This window comes from Tasmannia lanceolata, unplaced genomic scaffold, assembly GCF_043159265.1.
Source record: "Tasmannia lanceolata isolate RefF3 unplaced genomic scaffold, GAP_Taslan_0.1 ptg000025l, whole genome shotgun sequence".
Taxonomy (NCBI): domain Eukaryota; kingdom Viridiplantae; phylum Streptophyta; class Magnoliopsida; order Canellales; family Winteraceae; genus Tasmannia; species Tasmannia lanceolata.
The window spans coordinates 3,958,218-3,970,271 of NW_027518702.1; the positions used below are offsets into that span (position 1 = coordinate 3,958,218).

The 12,054-nt window shown below is 41.9% G+C and overlaps 1 protein-coding gene across 2 annotated transcripts; it reads left to right on the forward strand.

Moving 5' to 3' along the window:
* The first annotated feature begins 94 nt into the window (after positions 1–94).
* LOC143857836 (uncharacterized) lies at positions 95–11,091 on the forward strand. 2 transcript variants are annotated; one of them, XM_077368353.1, is made up of 10 exons: positions 95–594; positions 7,258–7,318; positions 7,396–8,024; positions 8,096–8,245; positions 8,335–9,299; positions 9,430–9,517; positions 9,798–10,016; positions 10,107–10,204; positions 10,290–10,566; positions 10,646–11,091. In XM_077368353.1, the coding sequence occupies exons 3-9, from the start codon at positions 7,662–7,664 to the stop codon at positions 10,435–10,437; spliced, it is 2,031 nt and encodes a 676-aa protein (XP_077224468.1). In that variant the 5' UTR covers positions 95–594; positions 7,258–7,318; positions 7,396–7,661; the 3' UTR covers positions 10,438–10,566; positions 10,646–11,091. The 2 variants fall into 2 exon arrangements, with proteins under 2 accessions (XP_077224468.1, XP_077224469.1); XM_077368354.1 differs by lacking the exon at positions 10,646–11,091 and having other exon boundaries at positions 10,107–10,197; positions 10,290–10,443.
* The last annotated feature ends 963 nt before the right edge of the window (positions 11,092–12,054 follow it).

Genomic DNA, 12,054 nt, shown 5'->3' on the forward strand with positions numbered 1-12,054 from the left:
AAGTGGGGATGTTTAAGCAATTCTTATGATATATGGGTATCTTGCTATACGATTTAACCAAGGTTTAAAATTTTGGTTTCAGCACCGGTTTCGGACCCTGAAATTTCGAAATTTCGACCGAGGTTGAAATACAAAAATCGAAAATAATATTTTATTGGGCAAATGATTAAAAAAATGCAAAGTTTACGTTATATTCTGAATGAAGGGTGGGGTTTTCAAAATAATGAGAAAAGGGCTGGCAGGTACGGTAGGGTATGAAAAATGACAGAAATACCTTCCATCAGTTTAACCATGCGTTTTACCCTTCTCCCCCCTTTACCTGTTTTTTCACTTATTTTCTCTGTTTTTTCACTTGTGTTCTTCATTCGTTCTCCCTCTTTTACCTCGCAGACGGTGACTATTCTTGCCGGAAAGCTTCGGTCGGCGTCAGAAAGGTTAGGTCCTCGCCGGAAAGTGTAGTCCCTCTTCCTCCTCATTTTACCTCGCCGACAGTCACTATTGTTGCCGGAAAGCTTCGGTCAGCGTCGGAAAGATTCGCTCATTGTCGGAAAGTGTAGCTCATCTTGCGGAAACCACTACTTCAACTCTCCTAAGGTTATTTTCAAACCATTTAATCCCACTACTTGAACTCTCCCAAGGTTATTTTTAAACCATTTAATCTAGGGTTCAATTTTTGGGTTTTGTTGTTGGGGGGTTGGATATGAAATAGTTGGAACCATTATTGAAATTGTATAAAACTATAATTAGTTCCTGTGTTAGGGTTTGAAAGGGTTTCAGTTGATTTCTAGGTTATCAATGGTTTGAAATGGTTTGGAAAGGGTTTGATGTTGTTGATTTTCGTTTTTTTAGGGTTTGGATGGAATGAAAGAAATATATTTTAGAAAGCAAAAATTTTCATAGTTTCCATGTATTTGACTATGGTTTAGAAGGATTTAATTTAGGGTTTCTATGTTTTAGAAGGATTTAATTTAGGGTTTCTATGTTTTAAAGGGTTTCATTTAGGGTTCCAAAGGGTTCCATTTGTTATGAAAGGTGTAATTGTTGTTTGTTAGGATTTCATTCAGGATTTTTAGGTTTTTAAGGGTTTCATTTTGGTGGGTTGTTGTTTTTAAATTGTATTATTTGATTTTGTTGGCAGAAGGACCGTTATCGATTTTGTGTTGCACTCTTTTGACAGAAGGGAAAGAGGCAGAACCATTATTTTTGGGATTTTTCATACTTTAGAACCCTTGAAACCAGTAAGCATGGTTCCAAGGATCCTTGTAAGCAGTGATTTTGATTCCAACTGTCTAATACTGTGTTTGAAGTGGTTAAAAGTCTGAAAATGGTGGTTCCTATTGTTCCTAAAATAGTGGTTCCTATTGTTCCTTTTGTGGAAATATTTATCTCAATTGTCAATTTTGGTTCAATTGTGGTTCTAACTATGTAACTTCTGGTTCGAACCCTCATATTTATGGTTCGAAGGATTGTTATGTTCTTTATCTTGGATTTTCCTATGGTGAAAAATGGGTACTTCGAGGGAGCCAACCTCCAGGAAAGAGTATACTTTTTAGGAGAAGAAAGTTATACGTCTTTCATTCATGAGAAAAGAGTTTAAGTACAATTCAATTCTCCAAATGACAACTACCAAAACTGACTCCACGTACTAGTAACAGGACTCCATAACTGACACGACAATGAGTCAAAACCAACTCCATTACATACATGGGACTGACCCTAGAGACACATAACAGAAAAGAAAAGAACTAAATAACTGCTACAGATTGTGCACGTAACACTCCCCTCCACTTCAAGCAACCTTGTCCTGAAGGTTTGAATCTGGAAACCTCTTCAATAGATCATGGTAGCGCTCCCAGGTTGCATCTTCAACTTCAGCTCCTTGCCATTTCACTAGCACTTCAGTCATGGTTCGATTCCCACGCTTCAGAACTGGACGATCTAAGATGATTTCAGGTTGAGGTTGGATTAATCCCTCATCAGTAACTGGTGGCAGCGAGGTCTGGGTTGGAATGCTCTCTCCCAACTTCTTCTCGAGGAAAGAGACATGAAAAGAAAATACTGGGTTGACTGAAGAAGGCCAATGACCTCCCTTCTTCCATGAGGACACCACTGACCCCTTTTCTTGAAGCATCACACTCAATAGTGAAAGGTTTGGAGAAGTTGGATAGAGCCAACACTGGGGGTTCAGCCATTGCCTTTTTGAGGTCTTCAAAAGCTTCCCTTGCTACATCAGACCATTTGAAAGAATCCTTCTTTAGCATAGCTGTCAAAGGTGCTGCGATTTTACCATAATCCCTTATAAATTTTCGATAATACCCACTTAACCCCAAAAACCCGCGTAATGCTTTAGTTGAAGTAGGTAAAGGCCAACTAAGTATGCAAGAAATCTTGTTTGGGTCAGCAGGTACTTCTTCTCTTGATATTACATGACCAAGGTACTCCACTTTGTGACAATCGAACCTACATTTAGACTCTTTTGCATAGAGCTTGTGAGATCTTAATAACTCCAAGGTCGTACGAAGATGTAAAAGGTGTGCATCCCATGATTGGCTTTACACAAGTATGTCGTCAAAGTAAACAAGAATAAACTTGCGTAGGTAGGGTTTGAAAACCTCGTTCATCAAACCTTGAAAAGTTGATGAGCCGAAAGGGCATTAGAAGGAACTCGTAGTGGCCTTCATGAGTCCTGAAGGCTGTCTTACAAATGTCGTTCGGATGCACTCGAATCTGATGGTAGGCTGAACGAAGGTCAAGGTTGGAGAAGATTGTGGCACCATGCAATTCATCCAACAATTCTTCGACTACAGGGATTGGGAACTTGTCTTTGATAGTAGCCTGATTGAGAGAACGACAACCCACGCACATACGCTAGCTTCCGTCACTTTTTCTCACTAGCAAGACTGGTGAGGAAAAGGGGCTTTCGCTTGGTCGAACTACACCATGTTGTATCATCTCTCTTACTAACTTCTCAATTTCTGATTTCTGACAATGAGGGTATCTATATGGCCTAACACTGATTGGCTGAGTTCCATTAAGCAAAGGAAATCTGTGGTCATTTGGCGTTGAGGTGGTAGTCCTTTTGGTTCTCCAAAGACATCTTGGAATTCAGCCAGCAATGTCTTGAGATATGAGTTAGGATTTACTTGCGGCAGAGTCCCCTCCACACTAAATAATTTGAGAAGTACTCCTCTTGTTTCAGTTTTAGAAGCCTTCTTGATGCCATCCCCACTAGTGACAATTAGCTCTTTTGTCACCTCACCCTTAAATTGGTGAGTCTTCCCATCAATTGTAAATTGCATAAAGAGATTAGCAAAATCCCACAAGATTGGGCCAAGGGTCGTCAACCAATGGGCTCCAAGAACCACATCATAACCTCGTAATTGTAATAAATAAAAATCAGTGGTTATGGGAAAACCTTGTATGATTATAGTAACTCCCAAACAACAGCCTTCACTTGCAAGCTTTTCTCCATTCGCCACCATCACGCTGAAGTGGCCACCCGAACTAATTGGTAGTCCCACCTTACGAGCAATACTCGGATGAAGAAAGTTATGTTTACTGCTCGAGTCAATCAAAACCACCATTTGATGTTGACCAATAACACCCTTCAGCCTCATAGTTTGAGGCGTTGGTGCACCCGCAATGGCATGTAGTGAAATTTCAGGGGTGGGATCTCCTTCAACATTTGCTGCATCAATGGCTTCGAAATTGGCATCTCCTTCCACTTCCTCCAGTAAAGGTTCCTCGGGATGAGCACCATCAAGTAGAAAAAGTTTTTGAGTTTTACATCGAAGTCCGGGTGAGTTTTTCTAATCACAATTATAGCAAAGTCCCCGATCACGTCGATCCTTCAGCTCAGCTTGGGTAAGCCGTTTAATTGGTGGTCTAGAAGGTTTAGGGAGCAATGCACCGGTTGACAAAGAGGCTCTGCTTCCTTCAATTTGGGCTCGCTAGCGACGAGCTATCATCTTTTCTTCTTGTAATCGAGCCAATCCAAACGCAGCTGAGAGGGAGAGTGGTCGAAACATCTGGACGTCGAAGCGAATTTCATCCTTAAGGCCACCAATGAAGCAACTTATCATAAATGACTCGTTCAAACCTTCGGTGCGGTTCGCGAGTGCTTCAAATTCTGTTTCGTACTCAGATACGCTTGTGGTCTGAAGCAATTTAGCAAGCGCTGTTGTAGGATCTTCATACTCTGTCGGCCCGAATCGAACCTCAAGAGCTTTGGAGAAAGTGTCCCAATCTGTAAGACCTCCGTTTTTTTCCATCCATCGGAACCATTGTAGCCCCTTTCCTTCTAAATGGAAAGAAGCTAGTTGCAACTTTTGATTGGGGGTGTTTGATTATAACGGAAGAACTGTTCCGCATGATAAACCCACCCTGATGGATCTGCGCCTTCGAACCGAGGAAAGTCCAGCCTGGTAGACCGCATTTCGATCCCCCCACTCCCATCAGTTGGTGAACTCGTGGGTTGCCTATTCACGGATTGGCGGTTTGAATCCTCCGCTCTATCTTGAAAAGGCTCTCATGTAAGCTGTTCGTACTTGGAGTCTAGTGTGGAAAATCTTCGAAGGAAATCATTCATCAGTGAAGCTGTAGAGTCCCCCTATATTTTCATGGTGGTCTCCTTCAATTCTGTGACTGGGTCATCCAATTTCGTTAAGCGGGTTCCGTCCGCCATACCAGAACCATTTAGCTCTGATACCAAATCTCTTACGTTCTTTTTGTTGGATTTTCCTATCCTGAAATATGGCTACTTCGAGGGAGCCAACCTGCAGGAAAGAGTATACTTTTTAGGAGAAGAAAGTTGTCTGCCTTTCATTCATGACAAAAGAGTTTAAGTACAATACCATTCTCCAAATGACAACTACCACAACTGACTCCATGTACTAGTAACAGGACTCCATAACTGACACCACAATGACTCAAAACCAACTCCAATACATACATGGGACTGACCCTTAAGACACATAACAGAAAAGAAAATAACTAAATAACTGCTACAGATTGTGCACGTAACAAGGATCCTCTATTTCAGCATTTTTCAATGGGTTCATCTTTTGTTTCTTTTTTGTATATAGTTGGAACCATTTTTGGTTCCAAAGGGTTTCAATAATTTAATTTTTGGTTTCAAAGCGTTTCAACGGTTTGGCTGGTTTCATTTAGGGTTTCAATGGTTGCATATAGGTTTTCAATGGTTTGAAGGGTTTCATTTGGGGTTTCCATGGTTTTCAATGCTTTTCAATGGTTGCAATGTTTTGAATGTGTTTGAAGGGTTTCAATTAGGGCTTTGAAAGTTAGAACCGATATTCCATGGAAGTTGGATCCATGATACCACATATTCTGCCCAAGTTGGAACCAGTATTCCATGGACCCTGTATCCAGTAATACTGGTTCAAACTGTCTAATTTGTGGTTCCGTAGTTCCTCTATCCAATTATTGTGGTTTGAACTTTCTAATATGTGGTTCCAATTATCGTATTTCTGAACTCTCTAATATGTGGTTCCGTAGTTCCTCTATCCTAACATTGGTTTGAAGTGGTTCGAAGTCTCTAAATAGTGGGTTTCGTACGAACTATCTGAAACATGGTTTTCTTCGAAGCATCTTTATTTTCAACTTTTTAACTATCTTCTACTTGAAGTATCTTCCCCTCCAAGTTTATTCTCCTGCTTTTTGCAGATAAGGACCGGAAGCGGCTCCCTTTTTACTTTGTGAACCCCACTAAGCACCTTAGCCAAAACCCCTATAGTCATGCAGCGCGCGAAGCAAAGAAGAAGAATGTGAATGTAGATGAAGGGTCTTCCACCCGCAAACGGCGTGGGAAGGCTATCCGTGAGCCCTCCCCTAATCCTCCTGCCTCTGACGAGGATATGGGCAATGAGGATGAAGATGTAGAGGTTGGGTCCCTCGGTCGTATAGAAACGAAGGGCATACTCCGAGGTAGGAAAGTCATTTTTAAAGATGTCGAAGTTTTTAATGTGAAACCCTTATTTCTGGCCTTTGGATGGGTCAATTTTCTCAAAATTCACTGTGACTCCAATCCAGAGTAAACAATAAAACCATCCATATGACACTTGAAAAGTTTTGTGAAGTTGTCTCTCTTCTCACCATAGGCGACGAAATCTACTTTTGGCCCGGTAATATGGATGACATTAGTGCCTGTATACATGATCCGGTCGCCGCCTATGGGGAGCTTGGTTGCGAAGGCCCACCTACTGACGGGTCAACCAACGTATCGTACAATTCCCTCAGCCCCATGTGCAAAGTCCTACACAAGATTCTGACGAGCACGCCTTGCGGAGGCAATGCTGACATGGTCCGGCCTTTTGAGGCTTTTATTATGCACCGACTTCTTCGCGGCACGGCCCTTCACCTTGGCTATATCCTCCTTAGGTTCATGGAGGACACGAGGACGAAGGCCTTGGCTAGTCTACCATTCGGGATGCTTCTCACGCATGTCTTCAACCATGAGATGTTGATACAAGGTGGTGAAGAACGCCTTAGTCCCTCTACTATGTTCAATGCTAAAACTATAAAGGCCATGCGGCTTGATATACAGGGCCCTGCTCCCCCTCCTCGTCAGCCGGCTCAGGGTTTTGCATCACAGGAGTTTCTTGCGCAGGAGCTTCGTGCACATCGTCAGTACCTTGACGGGCAGTTTACCGCTGTTCATCAGCTTCTAGAATCCCATCATCAGGACCAATTGGCGATTCAGCAAGCTTTGACTGGGCTATGCACCGAGGTCTCCACCCTCCGCCAGGACTACACCACGGCAGTGACCTCCCTCCGCCAGGACTACGGCACAGCGGTCACCTCACTCACGGAGCAGGTTTCTTCACTCACCAACTTGGTCCGCCGTCTGTTGCCCCTAGATCATTAGACCGTTGCTGTGCAATTTTTTCTTTCTTTACTGTTTTTGGCATGTGTATGGATCGTATGCTATTATGGTTGTTGTGGTTGATATTATGGATTGATGGATGTTATGTTATATACGGGTTTCATATGTTATTATGGATGGATGGATGAAATGTTAGTATGGTTCTATTTCTGTGTCTTGCTTGCATGGTATGTTTCTGATGGTTGTCATATTTGGTGTTGATGATCATTACGTATGGTTGTTTCAAGTTACTTGGGAGCCCTGTGTTGTTTTAAGTGATTACATATGGTTTCTCTATCCTTGTTGTTTCAATGGAGTAATACGGTGTTTGAATAAACTAATATTGTGTTTGAAGTGATTTTTGCTGGTTTCGACAGATACAGACGAAGTTAAGAAAATTGTTGATCTTTCCCATCAATTATTTGCATCTTCGTCATGGTGAGTAACTGTTCTTTTTTCCGTTTGCATCTCCTCCTGTTTCTACCTCAACTGTTTAATAGTGCCATTTTTTGCAGGCGAAATATGCCTTATCTAGTGCTGTCCGTCACGCTTTCACGAGTCCCTAAAAAATATTCGGTTACGGGATGTGCATAGGGATTTCATAAAGGAGACCCCATTTACAGATTTGATTCTGTATGAGGGCCTCGAAGATGTGGAGTTGTGGAAGAAGATTTTGACGACATTGGTAAATAAATGGGATTCCAAACGGAAAGCATTTCGTTTGGGCGGCATTCTAGTCCCATTTTTAGTTAGTGATGTAGCGAAAATATTAGGTTTAAGTATGATTGGGGAAAGGCCACAATTAGATTGGTCTAGCAGGGATACTGTGGATGGTTGGAGGTTTGGGGCTCCAACCGCCACCTTTGACGAGGTGGTCAAGGTTATTCATGCCGATATGGATTCAGACGAAGAAGACTTGGTGAAGTCGACTGTGACGCATTTGATATTGTTATTTTGCAGCACTGTCTTGTTTGCGCAGAGGGACCAGAAGGCATGTTCTTGCCTCTTCCCGTATATTGATCTGCAGACTATAGGAAATGTTGCATGGGCTTATCCCGTTCATGAGTTCTTGGTCAGATCATTAGATTCACATGCTGCACTCCGTGGAAAGGGACATATATTGGGTTGCTCTATCCTTTTACAGGTAATTTTTCATTCATTGCATATAGTTTTTTTCTTTCTATCTTATGCGGATCTAATCTAGTTTGATATCAGGTATGGCTATTTGAGCATACCACATTATGGGCACCTAATTCTCCTCATGCGTATCCGCGTCTATTTAAGTGGACCGCTCAGATGAATACGAAGATGGAGCATCAACAATTGATTAACTGTATTCTTCATGTGACGGTGAAAGTCTCAGAGGTGAGAGTATAATGCATGTTGGTCGTTGTATGTCTTTCGTGTTATGTTTACAGTCGTATTTGTAATTAATAATATGGAATGTATTCCAGGTGGTTAGGAGGGACGAAGCTATGGCAAGGGAAGAATCTCTACTTCGAGTCGATGATCAACACGACGATGCTAATATTCCTTACGATTCAGTCGGTTCAATTGTGGTTGCAGTGGGGGATTGCATGGGTCCAACTATGCCTGTACTGAGGGATCCAATGAGGCCAATTGCGACATATCAGAGGAGGGAACGAAGGAGGAGAAGTAGGAGAGGAAGAGGGGAACATGGGAAGTCTGAGGTACATGAATCCGTTACAAAGAGGTCAGTGGGGGATGGCATGGGTCCAATTGTGCCTGTAGTGGGGGATTCAATGGCGCCAACTGCAGCAGAGCAGGGGATGGAAAGAAGGAGGAGGAGTAGGAGAGGAAGTGGGGCACATGAGAAGTCCGAAGTAGATGAATCTGTTACAAAGAGATCATTGTTGGAGAGGATAACCAAAGTTGAACGTGAAATGAGGGAGATAAAAAATCATTTGTTCGGGAGAGATTCGAGAAAGAAGGAAGGTTTGGAGTCAGGGAATGATATCCCAACGAAGATAACGAGAAAGAGGGAAGGAGAGGCCGACAATAAGGATGGCGAAGCCGAGATAGTGACTGCGAAGGGGGAAGTAGGGGATGGTGTTTTTGTAGATGATATGGAGAAATATTTAGTTGATGATAGCGTAGAACATATCTCTATTGATAGCCTAATTACTCGGGATGTCAGGGATGCTGCAGCTAATATGGTTATCTTGCTTGACAATCCTGATTTGAACCTCAGTCAGAGTAAGAAATCAAATAAGAAAGAAGGTAAAAAGCTGATTGGGAGCATTGAAAAAAATGTGAAGCAACGTCGAAGGAGGTTACAACCTAGTGGAGCACTCAGTTCACCGTATGTCATAAGCAACCGGAAATACATTTATGCTCTTCGCAATGTCACCGGGCCTGCAACGATGAAGGTGGATGCATTGGCAGCGCTAGAACCTAGGTAAATTTTCGTACAACCTACATTGTTTTGGAATTCTAATTTCTCCCATTAATTTCATAGATAGGTTGTTTCAGTACAATTATATGACCAAAGGTCCATAGAGGTAGATGACTTTTTACTGGATTTGCAGTGACAGAGTCATTCACAGTGATGGGTACCACATGTGTAAAGAAGACTTGCTTATACTAAACGATCGTAGAGGGTGGTTATCATCTCCGGTAAGATGTTATATGGTTCATTTAGTAACGTAAAGATTGAATAATGCGTTGCTACACATATCTTCTTAAATTCCTTCTCGTTGACTTATGGTCTGTTCTATAAATTGTTAATGTATATACGGATTACTTGAACTTGCGGGACGAATGTTTGCGAACAAAACAAAAGGGAGCATGCATTTGCCTTACTACCCATCTAGCTGTGAGATTAAATTCACTTATAAGTAATGGTTTTTGTTTTTGAAGCTGCGGGCAATTCTAACATTTCTTTTTCTGGTTGCAGCAACTTATTCTTGACGAAAGATGTGAACGTCCCGATGCATGTTCCAGATTCGTAAATCGTCTACAGAACATCCCACTTCAAGAGATACGAAAAGTATTCACTCCAATTAACATAGATATGGTTCATTGGGTTCTTCTAGTGTTGGATATGGGGCATCGTACCTTCCTTCTTTATGATTCTCTAGTCGCTCGTACGGATTTTAGAAGGGTGCAACCCCTTGTGAGTACTACTCTAAACTTGATTCGTAGGCCAATTATTAAGTAATTTATGCTGACTACTGCCCTAACGTACGGAATTCTTGGTTTGTAGGTCGATTACCTTGTTCAATGGTTCAGAAGGGTGAAAGACATTGATATAAGTGCATTCCCCATTGATGTAGTGGTCGATCGGCCCATACAAGGTAACAGGTATGTTACGTGCAATTACTTCAGTTTACGAAACCTCCATAAACGATTAATTCTTATTATTGCATATATTCTTTATATTTTGCAGCCACGACTGTGGGCTGTTCATTTTGAAAGAGATGGAATACATTACTCGTGACGCTAGCCTCGATTTCACACAGAAAGATATTACGGCTATGCGAGCTTCGCTACTTTCAGAAATGTTGAATGGGGTCTATGGGACAGTATTCCTATAAGTTGTTGACATTCTTACTTGGGAGACATTGTTGTTGGTTGTACATGTATTAGACTTCAATTGGTTGCCAGCTGATCCGATACTTGCTCTCTTCGTTCCAGAAGTAGGTGGCGGAAATCAACTTGCTAGGGTGAGTGGATATTTTTCAAACAATTGGAAAATATCAAAATGTTTTAGTTATTCATTATGATAATTGTGCTTGTTTGCAGGTAAGCCTTGTTCCAATTCTTAGCTCTCTTCAGCGTTAGTGGCAACTTGAAGAAGTCGTGGATGAAGAATGGCTTCAACATCTGCTCCTTCAATAGCAAGCTTCTGAGTGAGCAGGATCAGGAGAAGCGGAAGAAGTTGCAGGAAGAATGGGAGAGATGGGAGAAGCACTGGAGACAGTTGCATGAGATGGCGAAGCTAGTGATGAAGAGGAAGAATATGAAGCCAAAGAAGTGGAAGTTGAAGAAGTCGTGGATGTTACAGAACATATTGTCTCATATGAGTTTTTAGTACTAGTACTCATTGTTCACACTCTAATTTTTTATTTGTTTTAACTTTTAAATGTTGATTGTATGTTTATTTTCAACCCATAACTGACACAGCTGGGACTTTTTGTTTCAGTCCCTATTTCAATGAAACCATGAGGCAGGTGCTAATTTTTCTTTCAGCCATTGGTCTCTCACTATTTATAAATGTAATCTGCAATTTATTATTTTCGCGGATATTGGCACTACAATGTTTTGATATTAGGGCGAACTCCTCTTAAAGGTTTCATTTTGTATAAGGTAGCCCCCTCTTTCAAACACAAGCAATGGTAATGAAGACCCCATACACCCCTCCGAACCCTATTCCCATATCCAAACACTGGGATTTGAATTGGTGTTAGATCGAAAATCCGAAAGTTTGTTTCGGACTTCCGAATGAAGTCCACTGGAATGGCCTTTCCATTCTACTGGTCTTCAGTCGGAAGTCTTCCGAAACGGACATCCGATAAACCTTTCGGACTTCCGAATGAAGACCTGTGGAGTCGCAATTGTACTGGACTTCCTTCGGATGTCCGAACTTTTGTTCGGAATTCCGAACCCATCGTCGGACTTCCGAATGAATTCCAGTAGAATAACAATTTCACTGGACTTCCGTCGGAAGTCCGATACTTTGGTCGGAATTCCGAGTCGGAAGTCTGAATCCAGCGTCGGACTTCCGAAAGAGTTCGAGTAGAATTGCGATTCTACTAGACTTCATTCGGAAGTCGAACGGTTGTTCGGAATTCCGGCTCGGAAGTCCGAATCAATTGTCGGACTTCCGAATGAAGTCCAGTGGAATTGCGATTATAGTAGGATTCATTCGAAAGTCCGAGGTTGGGTTCAGACTTCCGACTAGGCCTACATACACTTTGTTGGTCCACAGATGGAAGGATTAAAATGATCCGATGGACCTGATTTTTTGGGCACACCCTATATATGTGACGGGCCATCAAATGAACGCTTTGGATGATCCAAACAATGTGGGGCGACTGACTTTTCGGTAGTGTTTGGAACCAATGATATTTCCAACACCAATGATACATTGATGATCACTTTTACAACAGTCACGATCAGATGTACAACCAATTTATTACTATAAGTCTATA